Source organism: Bombus affinis, chromosome 4 (genome assembly GCF_024516045.1).
Source record: "Bombus affinis isolate iyBomAffi1 chromosome 4, iyBomAffi1.2, whole genome shotgun sequence".
NCBI lineage: Eukaryota > Metazoa > Arthropoda > Insecta > Hymenoptera > Apidae > Bombus > Bombus affinis.
The window spans coordinates 11,250,627-11,261,964 of NC_066347.1; the positions used below are offsets into that span (position 1 = coordinate 11,250,627).

An 11,338-nucleotide genomic window follows, 5' to 3' on the forward strand; every position below is an offset into this window, starting at 1 on the left:
TGAACAAGGTCACCTATCAACCACGATGGTAGGAGGCTTTCTACCCATCCCTTCAAGCATCAGCGGAGGGCATAACCAATCGACATCGCGGATCGTTACCCTCACTTTCCTTAACGAAAAGTGTGAACAACGAATCCGCGTTCGTCATGCAAAAGGGCACACCCACACTGAACCTTCTTCCATCTCAACGCAAGAGCGACCAAGGGGTCGAAATTCTAACGCCTAACATCTAACTGAGACCTGAAGGAATTCAAGTCGATCCGCGACTTAGCCAAACATTCGCTTATTCTATACAGCATCATCTCGTGCTACGTCCACCAAGAGACTAAGTTCAATTCTAAGAGCCCGGCTCTATATTGTATGCATCTATACTATCTGCGTGCGATAAAGTTGTTAATTGTTTATATCTTTTCAATCGTGTAGACTAATTGTTGGAAATATACATTCTTATAACTCTGACTCCCAGTGTTATACCGCATTAACCACCCCGATTATCCTAACCGAAATACGGGGATCGAACTATTCGTGGTGTCGATTATTCTAATCGTAACGGGAATTTACGACTCCCGTTGACGCGTATTCTAACGACCGCGTCTCCCCGCGAAAGTTCGAAATTTACAAATCTATTCGGCATTTTGAGTGACCGTGCCTTTATGGCTCGGACGACACCTCTCCTTCCTTTGGGAAATTCCGAATTATCTGTCCTCCTCGAGCTGCAAACCTGATGACTTAGACAGTAGGGAAAAACATCAGGGAAAACCTCTGACTAGAAAAGTACGATAGACGAACAAAATTTAACGGCTGATGGGGAGTATCAACAACATACAAGGACAATCATCAACAAAGTGTCGTACCGTGCGGGTGAAATACTGGAGTTTCAATAAGATCTTATAACCATCGAGTTCGGAACATCAACAAACTTTGTTTGCATAAAGCAAGTGTAAACAAAGTGTCAAATTACACTAACACCCGATCTATTAAATCCGTTCCACTTTGGGCGTTAATTCATTCAAGGTTCGTGGTATCGATCGATCGGTCGGACGTGCCCGGTGGCTCTTTAGTCGATGATTTGTAACAGAATCCTTGCATTAACACAGATTCTCAGAACACACAACTTCACCCAGCAGATATCGATTACAGTCAGTTGTCACTAACAATGCTTTTATCAACAATATCTTTACCTGTTGATCCTCTGGAAGTTTTAACTATATATATTCTCTAGGAACAGTAGGATTTTAATGATATAACTTTACTAATGAGATCTTAATGTCATAAACGGTATCGAAACTTCTTAATTAATGTCGTTATCGAAGAAGAGACTCGTAATCTTCTCAAACGAAGAGCACTTGATGTTTACAAGTAGAACTCGATATCTTAGTTTCTTAAAATGTGTTTCTGTGTTTACTTTCTAAATGTAAACTTTATTCAAAACGAGCCGTTCATTCGTTACAGGCCGTTAATAAAATTGCACTTTGCACAAAGGAATTGCCGTTAATAATTTAAGATTCTCTGCTCGTCGTACAGGATATATATCGTAATTATTCACGACGATCGTAACGTTTAAGTCCAATTCGAGCTTAAAATCCCACGTGAGCTATACTACCACAATAGCCTGAATTTCTATTTGTTCGTCTACTGCCTGTTCGTACTCGGAGCATCTGTTGTAAATTACAGCAAAATCTTCTAATGTGTTCCAGAATATGTCTTCATGGAATTTTAATAATTTATTAAATCTATAGATAACAAATGTAAAACTTATTAATTTATAATTAATATAAAATAAGAGAGCACGAAACTTCCTATTTTATGGACATATTAAATATTTGTAAAAAATTCTGTATCATTAGTATCACTTTAATTACTTTAAAGGATATAATCCCATAAAGCCGTGACCCCTGAAAGAATCGATGTTCACGCGTGACAAATTGGCGTCGTATGAAAGTTCCGGTATGAACGTTACTAGAGCTGATACCAGCTAGGGGCACAGGTATATGTTCTGGGTTCATTATATATTTATAAAGGGCTGCCGATTCAACGAGTGGTCCGGGTAAATTTAAATTGTAAATAGACAGAGATTTCAAGTAAAAGCCTGGATAAGAGCGGATATGGTATGAGAGTCTGTGGTGGAAAGAGGAACAGGCTGCTTTTATTTGTAAAGTTTGAATTTCCTCGATATCGAAGGTGTTTAAGCCGCAAGTGTGTTTCATGTTAATCGTTCATGTTAATTCATTCGAGACCGAGATTTTATTGTAATACGATTCCTGGGTGTCAGTACGATCTGAATGTTTTGTTAGAATGATACTGTGCTTTTCTCTCTCTGGAATATCCTTTTCATATTTTAATTTTAAATCGATGACAATCTTAAATTTTATGCCTCATGTTTTTAAAATATAAAATTATATACTATGTTATACTATAATGTATTATGTACAGTTATATATATATTATGCCTACTGATTGATATGAATTTCTTTCCGTCTCGAATGCGTTAAAACGGAGCGCAAAGAAGTCGAAATTACTTATTGTAATTGGTAAAACATCGTGAAAGGCAGACAGATACAAGAAAGAAGTTAAACTATAAATTATATTTGCGACATTGTTATGTTTTTGCTTTCTTTAAGCCTTTCATCAAGACAGCCGATCTATAAATATTAATCGACCAATTTCTCTAAGCTTGTAACTGCAAATTAATGTTTATATATATAAAGAGTTACGTATTAATCTATCTAAATATTTAAAAAGATGTTTAATGTTATAAATGATGGATATTAAAGATGTTCAAAAGAATGTAGTCTTCGCGTGTTCTTTATCATATCCCTGATCAAAGACATTCCAATATTATTACAATATCCAGTTACATATTGATACACAAGATATACAGATTATCATTTATAACATTTTGGTTTTCTTAATTGAGTTATTCATTTAGTACAAATGATAAGTAATTAGTAATAATTCATAAAAAAAAAAAAAAAAAAAAAAAAAACGGTATTGTAGTAGAAATATTATGAGAAAACATTTTCTGTTTCAGTGTAGAGTTACTCCTTTTTATAGACAGTGTCGTACAAATCCGTACGTCTTTGAGAAAATGTAGGTATCTGAGCCCTTACTTCCTCAACAACTTTCAAATCTGAGAGAAAAGAAAAACGATAAACCAACGAGACTAAAAGTTAATTACATCATGGATTTCTCGCTTTTAATGTTAAGCTGGAAATTACCGATATCGGTGACCATCATATTTTCCTGAGTTTCCAAATCATAAAGGATTTTCTCCCAGGGATTTGTCAACTGTGTATGTCCCCATGCGACATAACTTGCTGAAGGAACACGAGCCGGTGATATACAGGCGACGTATAATTGATTGTCATTCGCTCTGGAACGCTGAAGTAATGACCAGTGCAGTGGTCCAGTGGTCATATTGAATGCCGCCGGATATATCAGCATTTGGCAACCTAACACAGAGAAACGGGAAATATGAGACCACTGAATCTTAGTTAACTTTGTAGGTGCACAGTCCACATTCCATAATTTATGAATATGCGAGAACAGTCCTCTTGTCGTGCTTCTAATTCTTTTATTTATTTCATTTTCAGCGAATATACTGGTTTTTTAAATTAAGCTCCTTTTTATACAGAGTTACAGATTATATTGATTATATTTTATATAGAATATATTTAAGAAAGATAGTTACTTTCCTGCTAGTTAAGTATTGTTCGATTAAGCTACTGTACCTTTGTTCCGATAAATGCGTGCCATTTCCTCGAATCTGATATCATAGCAAATGCCAATACCTATTTTCCAGCCCTTCACATCAAACATTGTTAGGGAATCACCAGGACTGAGTGAATCACTCTCTCGGAAAGTAATCTTGTTGGGAATGTCGATGTCGAATAGATGTATCTAATAACATAAAAATATAGTTGCTAACTCTATTGCTGTAACTTTTGTAATTTAACATCAATGTTACGAACTTTTAAACTTTAATTGTTTTTTATTTAATAACTGACAGCGTTTTTATCACTTTCTTTTATTAAAAAGTTTTATCATTTAATAATATTTGAGAAGGAATATTTTTTAAGAAAAAATAAGTTTTTTCGTATGTGAAAAATTTATATTACAAAACAAATATATTGTACAAAAACTTATATATTATATTACGACAAAAATGTATGTTTCTCGTATCAAAACGTATTTTATAAACCTATAACATATTTTTTAAATTATAGAATTGGTTATAGTACACGTATGTACATATGTATATTCCTAAATTATTCCTAGATAGAGTCACTTTCTCCACCCCGATATTTTCAATTTCAAAGCCACATGGAGGTATATTATTTACCTTCCGGTGTTTTGCTATCAAAGTTCCATCGGGACCCCAAATAGTACAGCAGGTATTGTACAATTTATCGCCCTCTATTTCAGGTATCGTACCACCAACTACATAAATGCTGTTTTCCTTAGCTGTCTTCGATAAAGCAACGCTCGTTTCACCATCAGGAATACTCTCGGCGTATTTTGGAAACTATTCTGCATTGCAATATTTCAATTAATGAAAAATAACTGTCCTTTGTTCCAACTATAAATTAGGTTGAAATGCTTGTCAATTTTTTATTTTTTAAATTATTAAAATAACTAAATTTTATATTTCGATTTACTTAAATATATAATTACTTAGATAATAGTACATATAATAAATTGTTTCTACAGGTTCAAGATGAAAAATGAATATTTAGAAATGTTTGTTTAATTACAATCATGCTATTTGGGTTAGTACCAGTGACTTGTTACTTAACGACTTTGCTAGTACTTTTTGAAACATAAAGTTAGATTTTAACTAACTTTAATTTTTAACTACTATAGGTGGAATTATAAATACAAAATAATTGATAATACTAGTTTATAAATACCTAATTATTAGTATCTTAAAAAATATATTTATACAAAAATCACGATAATCATAAAAGTGGGGAAATTCTATATTCTCGAGTCAATTCACAATCTTTATGGAAGTATAAACGATAAGGTAATTTGTCTACTTTTACTTTTTTCTATATAGTTGTTATACATATAATAAATTATTAGAAAAAGAAACAAATTATTACGTATTCCATATGGTGAATTAAAGCATTCAGGAAGAGCGATAATATCAGTATTATGCTCTTTCGCGCTGGAAATGTAGGAAACTGCCCGCTCTACATTTTTGCTTTTTACTTCATTTACTTGAAGTTGTACCAACGCCAAGCGAAATGCTAAAATGTTGGAAAAGTTAAATACACTCGGTTATATATTTCCCATACTTTTTACCTATAAATACTTTATACATAGTGAATACTTACTCGACATCGTTCGCACTACTTGTTTAGCGATGTTCGTAAGTATCATAATGTTCTTTGAGGTTATGTATGTTACTACTCGATATCAACATTACGTAAACAATACGCGGGGATTTTTAATAATTATTGATAAAGTTTAGGACATTAACTTTGATGTAATTGTAAACATTATTACATATTATAATTAAATGTAATTTTCAGTTAAGGGTAAGAAAAGAAATATAATATTTTGTAAAAATACACTTTATTATAAAATCTGTATAAATAAAATTGTACAATTTATCTTGAAAGTAAAGTGACCGAATACGTTCCTGGAAAATATTACTGCCTACTAAATGATCGAGATCTTGATCTTTCTCGTCTTTTGTGTTTCTTTCTGTCTGCGTAATCTCTGGGTTTCTTATCTCTAACGTTTTCTCTTTCTTTGTCTTTCTTTTTATGTTTTTTACTTGATCTTTCAGATGAACAATCGTGCTTCTTATGTTTCTTTGACTTTTTCAATCTTTTTAATTTATAAGAATCGTTCCTATTAGAGTTACTTCTTTCTCTCCGTCTCTTCTTTTCAGAATCACTATCGCTGTCATCATTAGATTCGGAGCGCCTTTTTCGTCTTTCTGATTTTTTATCCCCCACTTTATCATACTTGTTCTTATTGTGCATCGTACTTCCGATTTTCTTTCTTTTATTACTACTTTTGTCACCATCTTCACCGTCTTCGGAGTCAGGGGACATTGATCTTTTTCTATCCATCTTTTGCTCGAGTCCCTTGGATTCCTTGTCCTTATATTCCTCATACTTTTTTGTATCTGAAATTAATCCCATAAAATACTGAGAGCTAAAACCTCTACATTTATCATATTTTGTATAAAAATAGAAGGGACCTTTAAAAAATTGCATGCAACAACACACTTACAGGTACTCTTGAATTAGTTTTTCTACATGTCCGATTATGTCTTTATACGTATATGTCAATTCAAATTTATTTTCTTAAAAGTCCCTTAATGAAAAACTAACACTTCATATTAACTTTGAACTTTTGAGTTCTTAGAATATTCTGATTTAGTCACTGGCTGTACCATAAATTCATTTACAGATATTATATTTCCACCAAGAGCTAGTTTTATTATGAGCCTTCCAGCATCATCATCGAATCCTTCTATTTGACTATAATTATTACTTTGTTTTCCAGCTATAATTTTCACAAGTGTTCCTTTCTCGATTTTAACTTCTTCCTCTTCTTTTTTGGAATCTGTATTTTTCTTCTGCGATGCTACTTTTGGTCGTAATTCTGGTATGACAGCTGCTACTAATCTGTAATAGTTAGAATGAACGATTGTGAAATAAAAAATGATGTTCTCTGTTTACTTTCCAAAAAGTGATGTATTAAATACATACAATTAATTTAATCCAGAGTAAAATTCATACTTTTCATTTCAACCAATTCCCTTTCCTGGTTGCCATCCCATTCCCCGTAACATTGCTACACCAAAAGCATCAATAGGAATTTTTTCATAATCTTCTAACGTAGACTGAAAAATACAAAACGATATTTATAATATGCAAATGTAACACATCTGTGCATCGCACATCAATATGTTGATAACGTACCTGTTCTTTGCCTCTTAATGATTCATCTTCTACTAAAGGTAAAGTTAAATCATTTGTTTTAGTTTCATATTTATTCTTTGACTTAAGTTCCTCAATGATTTCCTTTGTCGCTTGCTCTTCTAAAGTAACAACTTTATTTTCACTATCTTCAACTGGCTCTTTCTTTATTGATATTATTGGCGATGTTTTTCCATTAGATAGCTTTGATTTTGCCTCGTTAACACTAGCGTCTCCTATCTTTTCCTTATCTGCCTTCGGAAGGAAAATGTTTGCATCTATTTTATTAACAATTCTATCATGCCAGGTTTTTGAACCTAGTAATGGAATAATTAGAGGTTCATCTTTTTTTTCTTCCTCACTGAAATAAAAAAATTGTTTTCAAATATATATATTCCGCTATTGGTGATTTTTATAGGATAGGTTGAAGTTATATGTTTCTTGATTAAAAATTTTACTTTTTGAACTCACCCTATTACTTTAATACCTTTCTCATCAAGGCATTCAATGTAATCAACTTTCTTCTTTTCTTGTAGAATAGCATTTTTTAACACAGGTTTCTTAATAGATTTCGCAAAACCGAAGGAAATCTTCTTTCCTTCTTCTGCCATTTATTTGTTATTTTAACACTGACTTATAGATCAATACACATGTATATACTAGACATAAAGATTGATGTCACTTGAAAACATAGTTTCAATTTCGTTAATATGTAATGTACATACATGAATCTAATATCTTATTATACTTTATTAATCTACTCAAAATTACTTGCACATTACTAAAATTTCATTCCGACAATATATCAAGCGCCTGAATAAGTGACATTAAAGTAAACATATATCAGAGAGGAAATAAGAAGAACTGACGCCTATGGTTTTCTATGTTACAGAGCTAGTGCTACACCATACGGCCAAATGCCGAAAATGGCTAGGATATCCCAGAGAGAGTAGTGCTGCACCATGCAGCCAAATGCCGAAGGTGGTTTATGCTAGTATATATCTGCCTATACGTTTCAATCAGAAAATCGATATTATGTGTTCATGTGAAAGTTTACATTTCCCTAGGAGCTGTATTTTGATAGATTTAAGCTTCTAATGAAGCATTTTAAACGTATAGAGTATACTATGAAGTAGATAGTAGTGCGGATCATTTTATATTCATAGTGGTGCTTTCATGGTTTCACATTATCATTTAGACTGATAATTTACGATTTCATCTATTCCCTTTTTTTCTCTTTTAAGCCTCCTTGTTCTATGCTTGGCCAGTTCCAGTAAATGTATTTAAAGCTATTACAGGTCATTCAGAAGTTACGTCTCATAAATTAAAATACATAGAAGAATGGCAATTACATTCTCCTTTTTATCATTTATATTCTATTATTAGAACACGTATCATTTTTCAAAATTTTCCTTACAATCTACAATTGTTTATGTCATCTTCCTATTGGTCATCGACTTTGTCATTTGCATGTCTCATTTTCCTCGTGTTCGGCATTTCAATATCAGGGAACGAATTTGTATCTTCTACATGAAATCATCTCTTTAATTTCAGATAGACGAATATGCGGCTGCTTCTGTTCCAAATATCTCCGTTACTGTGCCTGTTGACGGAAATCGGCGCGGCTGGGATCGGTAAAGCATGGCAGATCCTGCCATACGCGACCGATTCCTGGAATCACCCATCATGGCCACGGCTCCACTCTTCCGCGTTGGAAGTTCGCAGCGTGACCGGGGTTGGTCATCTCAATCCCTTGTTTAATTGTTGATTTTTTTAAATCTTTGTTTATTAATTCCAGGTTTTTTACATATTTTTTTTTTTTACATGATTTTTTTCCAGAATAAACGCTGAATTCTGATTGTAGGGTGGATACAGGCAAAAGTACCGATACGCGACGGTACGACATAGCCATGCATTATTACATTCTTTTTTTTTTTTTTTTTTTTTTTTTAAGATTATTATTGTAACTTAAATTTAAGCCGCTGTTACGCTGTGCCTATGTACGATATTTTAATTTATGTCCTGAAAGCCTGGACGCAAAAACAGGACAGTTCGTTAGCGTAGGAGGGAACTTCTTCGTTAGACTGAACTCTGTTGATTGACTATTGAAAGCGCAAAGCGTAATAAGTTATAGTAATTCTTTTGCACGAGATTAAATAATTCAAGAGCGTTATTTTTTAGTATTGATTAGAGTTATATTTTTATATTTTTATACTTTTATATTTTTATATTTTTATATTTTTATATGATAACCATTTATATTTTTTAAAATATCTTGTCTTGGCATACACATTTTTTCCACTCTTCATATCTATCCACATTCGTAACTGTAGGTGACATTTTTTTTAACAATTTTGCTATTATTTTATAATTCTTTAATTCATATTTCAAAGTCGTAATAGATGTTTCTCTTTCTTCAAGTCTTTTAAACATTGGATTCATTTCTAGCTGCCATGCTTGCGTACAAAGCAATTTTATATCCGCACAAGAATATTTTTCAGTAGATTTTATTATGTGACTCACAATATCCATATTCTCTAATAATCGGTTGCTAAGGTATAATTTGAACATATCAAATCGAGTAACTTCGTTTGGTAATGATACGTATATATTCTTTTCAAGGCGTCTGCGTAATGCTGCATCAATATCCCTAATAATATATTTACAATAAATATTATTGTTCTGTTATATTAATAATAACGAAGGAATATTCCGAACAACACAATAATTAAGATTAAGATAATGAATAATTATGATATTAAGATATTTTCTACTTAGAAAACATTGAAATAGCTATAAATGATATACATACCAAGGGCAATTAGATGCGGCCAAAAGAACTACATCAGAATTTCTGTTAATTACTAATTTATCCAATCTAAAAAGAAGTTCTGATCTGAATGTCTTTGCAAATTTAGACAATGTATACTTTACTCTTTTATTTGTTCCTATGCAGTCAATCTCGTCGATAAAAATAATTGTTGGCGAATTATTATAGGCAAGTTCAAATAAAACCTGTTCAGTTTAACAAATGTATTTATTATTTATTAAATATTATATTCAAAATTCCTTAAATTCATTGTTTCATCACGAACGTAATATCATTTCGTTTTCCAAACAACTATTCTATTTATATATGAATGACGACAAATAAAAACAAATCTTTTTAAACCTAGAATCTCTTCTTCATAGACAAAGGAAATCAACTTACACGGATATACTTCTCGGAATCACCTCTCCATTTGTCCACCAATGAGCTGGCCGTTATGTTAAAAAAGTTGCATTGGCATTCTGTTGCGACTGCCTTCGCCAACATCGTCTTCCCTATTTCATAATTGCTTGTAAACATGTATGGGAATGAAAGAAATACGAGTATCTTACCTGTACCAGGTGGTCCATATAGCAGAATACTTTTACAGGGAGCAAATGGGCCTTTAAACAAGATAGGGTATTTAAGGGGATACACAATGGCATCCTTAATGGCAGATTTACATTCCTCTAGGCCTGCAATGTTGTCCCAATATACATTAAATTTTTTCAGTATGATTTCCTGCGACAATACAAAGATGAAATGGTGCATAATCTCCGTATTAATTTCCTTGAGTGTTATGTAATTCATTATTTAAAGCTTTACTGAAATCCCTGTGTCATTGATATACAGTGGATTGTTTATCCAAGGTATTTGTTGGATATACAGTGGATATATACAACAATACATTTGTTGGATATTGATATACAGTGGATTGTTTATCCAAGGTATTTGTTGGATATACAGTGGATATATACAACAATACATTTGTTGGATATTGTTTATCCAAGGATAGGTATTTTATTTTTAAAAAGCTTTACAATACGTATATTAATTGAAAATAACTTACGGATAAAATGTCTTCAGCAATCTTCTGCAATTCTGGATTGTCTATATAAAGGTGCCGAGCACAGTTTGATATCTTTGATTGCCTGAATTGTTCCATTGAGACGTTAAATAGCTCTTGTGATGAAGATCCATAGTTTTCATTGGCAGAAATTGGTGTCACTGTCATTGCAAGATTAATATCATCCGTAGCATCACCCCTCATCTTCTGTTGTGCATTCCTCCCTTCCACAGACCCAGATACAGACTCACTTCTCGTTTGTTTGCTAACAGATTTGACACGTTTTACTACTTCTTTGAAGATTGAATGATATTGTAATAGATACGTTGAATACGTTGAGAAAGTTGAATAGTGTTAAATAATTTAAATTCTTACACTTTGTTCGCATTTGTCATTTCCCTCGTCTTTATTTCCTTTTCAGTTATTTTCTTGCACAATATAGGATATTTTTGGAATTTCATCTTGTAATAATTTTCATATTCTCTAAGAATAATTTCCAAATTGACGTTGTCGCAGACTCGA

At 32.4% G+C, this 11,338-nt stretch overlaps 2 protein-coding genes, 1 long non-coding RNA gene and 1 pseudogene across 3 annotated transcripts; 1 reads left to right on the forward strand and 3 right to left on the reverse strand.

Annotated features, from left to right (window-relative positions):
- Nucleotides 1-2,789: 2,789 nt before the first annotated feature.
- On the reverse strand, nt 2,790-5,283 carry LOC126915215 (omega-amidase NIT2-like; annotated as a pseudogene).
- Nucleotides 5,284-6,283: 1,000 nt separating this feature from the next.
- Nucleotides 6,284-7,629, reverse strand: LOC126915209 (G-patch domain and KOW motifs-containing protein-like). Its single transcript, XM_050719670.1, has 4 exons — nt 7,413-7,629; nt 6,945-7,302; nt 6,732-6,865; nt 6,284-6,647 (listed from the first exon to the last, which is right to left on the reverse strand). Exons 1-3 carry the CDS (start codon nt 7,550-7,552, stop codon nt 6,770-6,772), a joined length of 594 nt encoding a protein of 197 aa, XP_050575627.1. The 5' UTR covers nt 7,553-7,629; the 3' UTR covers nt 6,284-6,647; nt 6,732-6,769.
- Nucleotides 7,630-7,662: 33 nt separating this feature from the next.
- On the forward strand, nt 7,663-9,114 carry LOC126915217 (uncharacterized). The gene is made up of 2 exons (XR_007710069.1): nt 7,663-8,054; nt 8,496-9,114. It is a non-coding gene; the product is annotated as an uncharacterized LOC126915217 (long non-coding RNA).
- Nucleotides 8,865-11,332, reverse strand: LOC126915204 (katanin p60 ATPase-containing subunit A-like 2). The gene is made up of 6 exons (XM_050719660.1): nt 11,192-11,332; nt 10,820-11,081; nt 10,323-10,491; nt 10,153-10,265; nt 9,754-9,956; nt 8,865-9,591 (listed from the first exon to the last, which is right to left on the reverse strand). Exons 1-6 carry the CDS (start codon nt 11,275-11,277, stop codon nt 9,207-9,209), a joined length of 1,218 nt encoding a protein of 405 aa, XP_050575617.1. The 5' UTR covers nt 11,278-11,332; the 3' UTR covers nt 8,865-9,206.
- Nucleotides 11,333-11,338: the final 6 nt, after the last annotated feature.

What these genes read in the sequence shown, in the direction of transcription:
- LOC126915209 (XM_050719670.1), bottom strand. Translation starts at nt 7,552, where the DNA reads ATGGCAGAAGAAGGAAAGAAGATTTCCTTCGGTTTTGCGAAATCTATT. An exon ending in AAAGGTATTAAAGTAATAGG is followed by an intron (nt 7,303 to 7,412) that starts GTGAGTTCAAAA and finishes TTTTTATTTCAG; the next exon opens with TGAGGAAGAAAAAAAAGATG. An exon ending in CATTAAGAGGCAAAGAACAG is followed by an intron (nt 6,866 to 6,944) that starts GTACGTTATCAA and finishes TGTATTTTTCAG; the next exon opens with TCTACGTTAGAAGATTATGA.
- LOC126915204 (XM_050719660.1), bottom strand. Translation starts at nt 11,277, where the DNA reads ATGAAATTCCAAAAATATCCTATATTGTGCAAGAAAATAACTGAAAAG. An exon ending in ATATGGACCACCTGGTACAG is followed by an intron (nt 10,266 to 10,322) that starts GTAAGATACTCG and finishes ATTATGAAATAG; the next exon opens with GGAAGACGATGTTGGCGAAG. An exon ending in GCCGCATCTAATTGCCCTTG is followed by an intron (nt 9,592 to 9,753) that starts GTATGTATATCA and finishes ATATATTATTAG; the next exon opens with GGATATTGATGCAGCATTAC.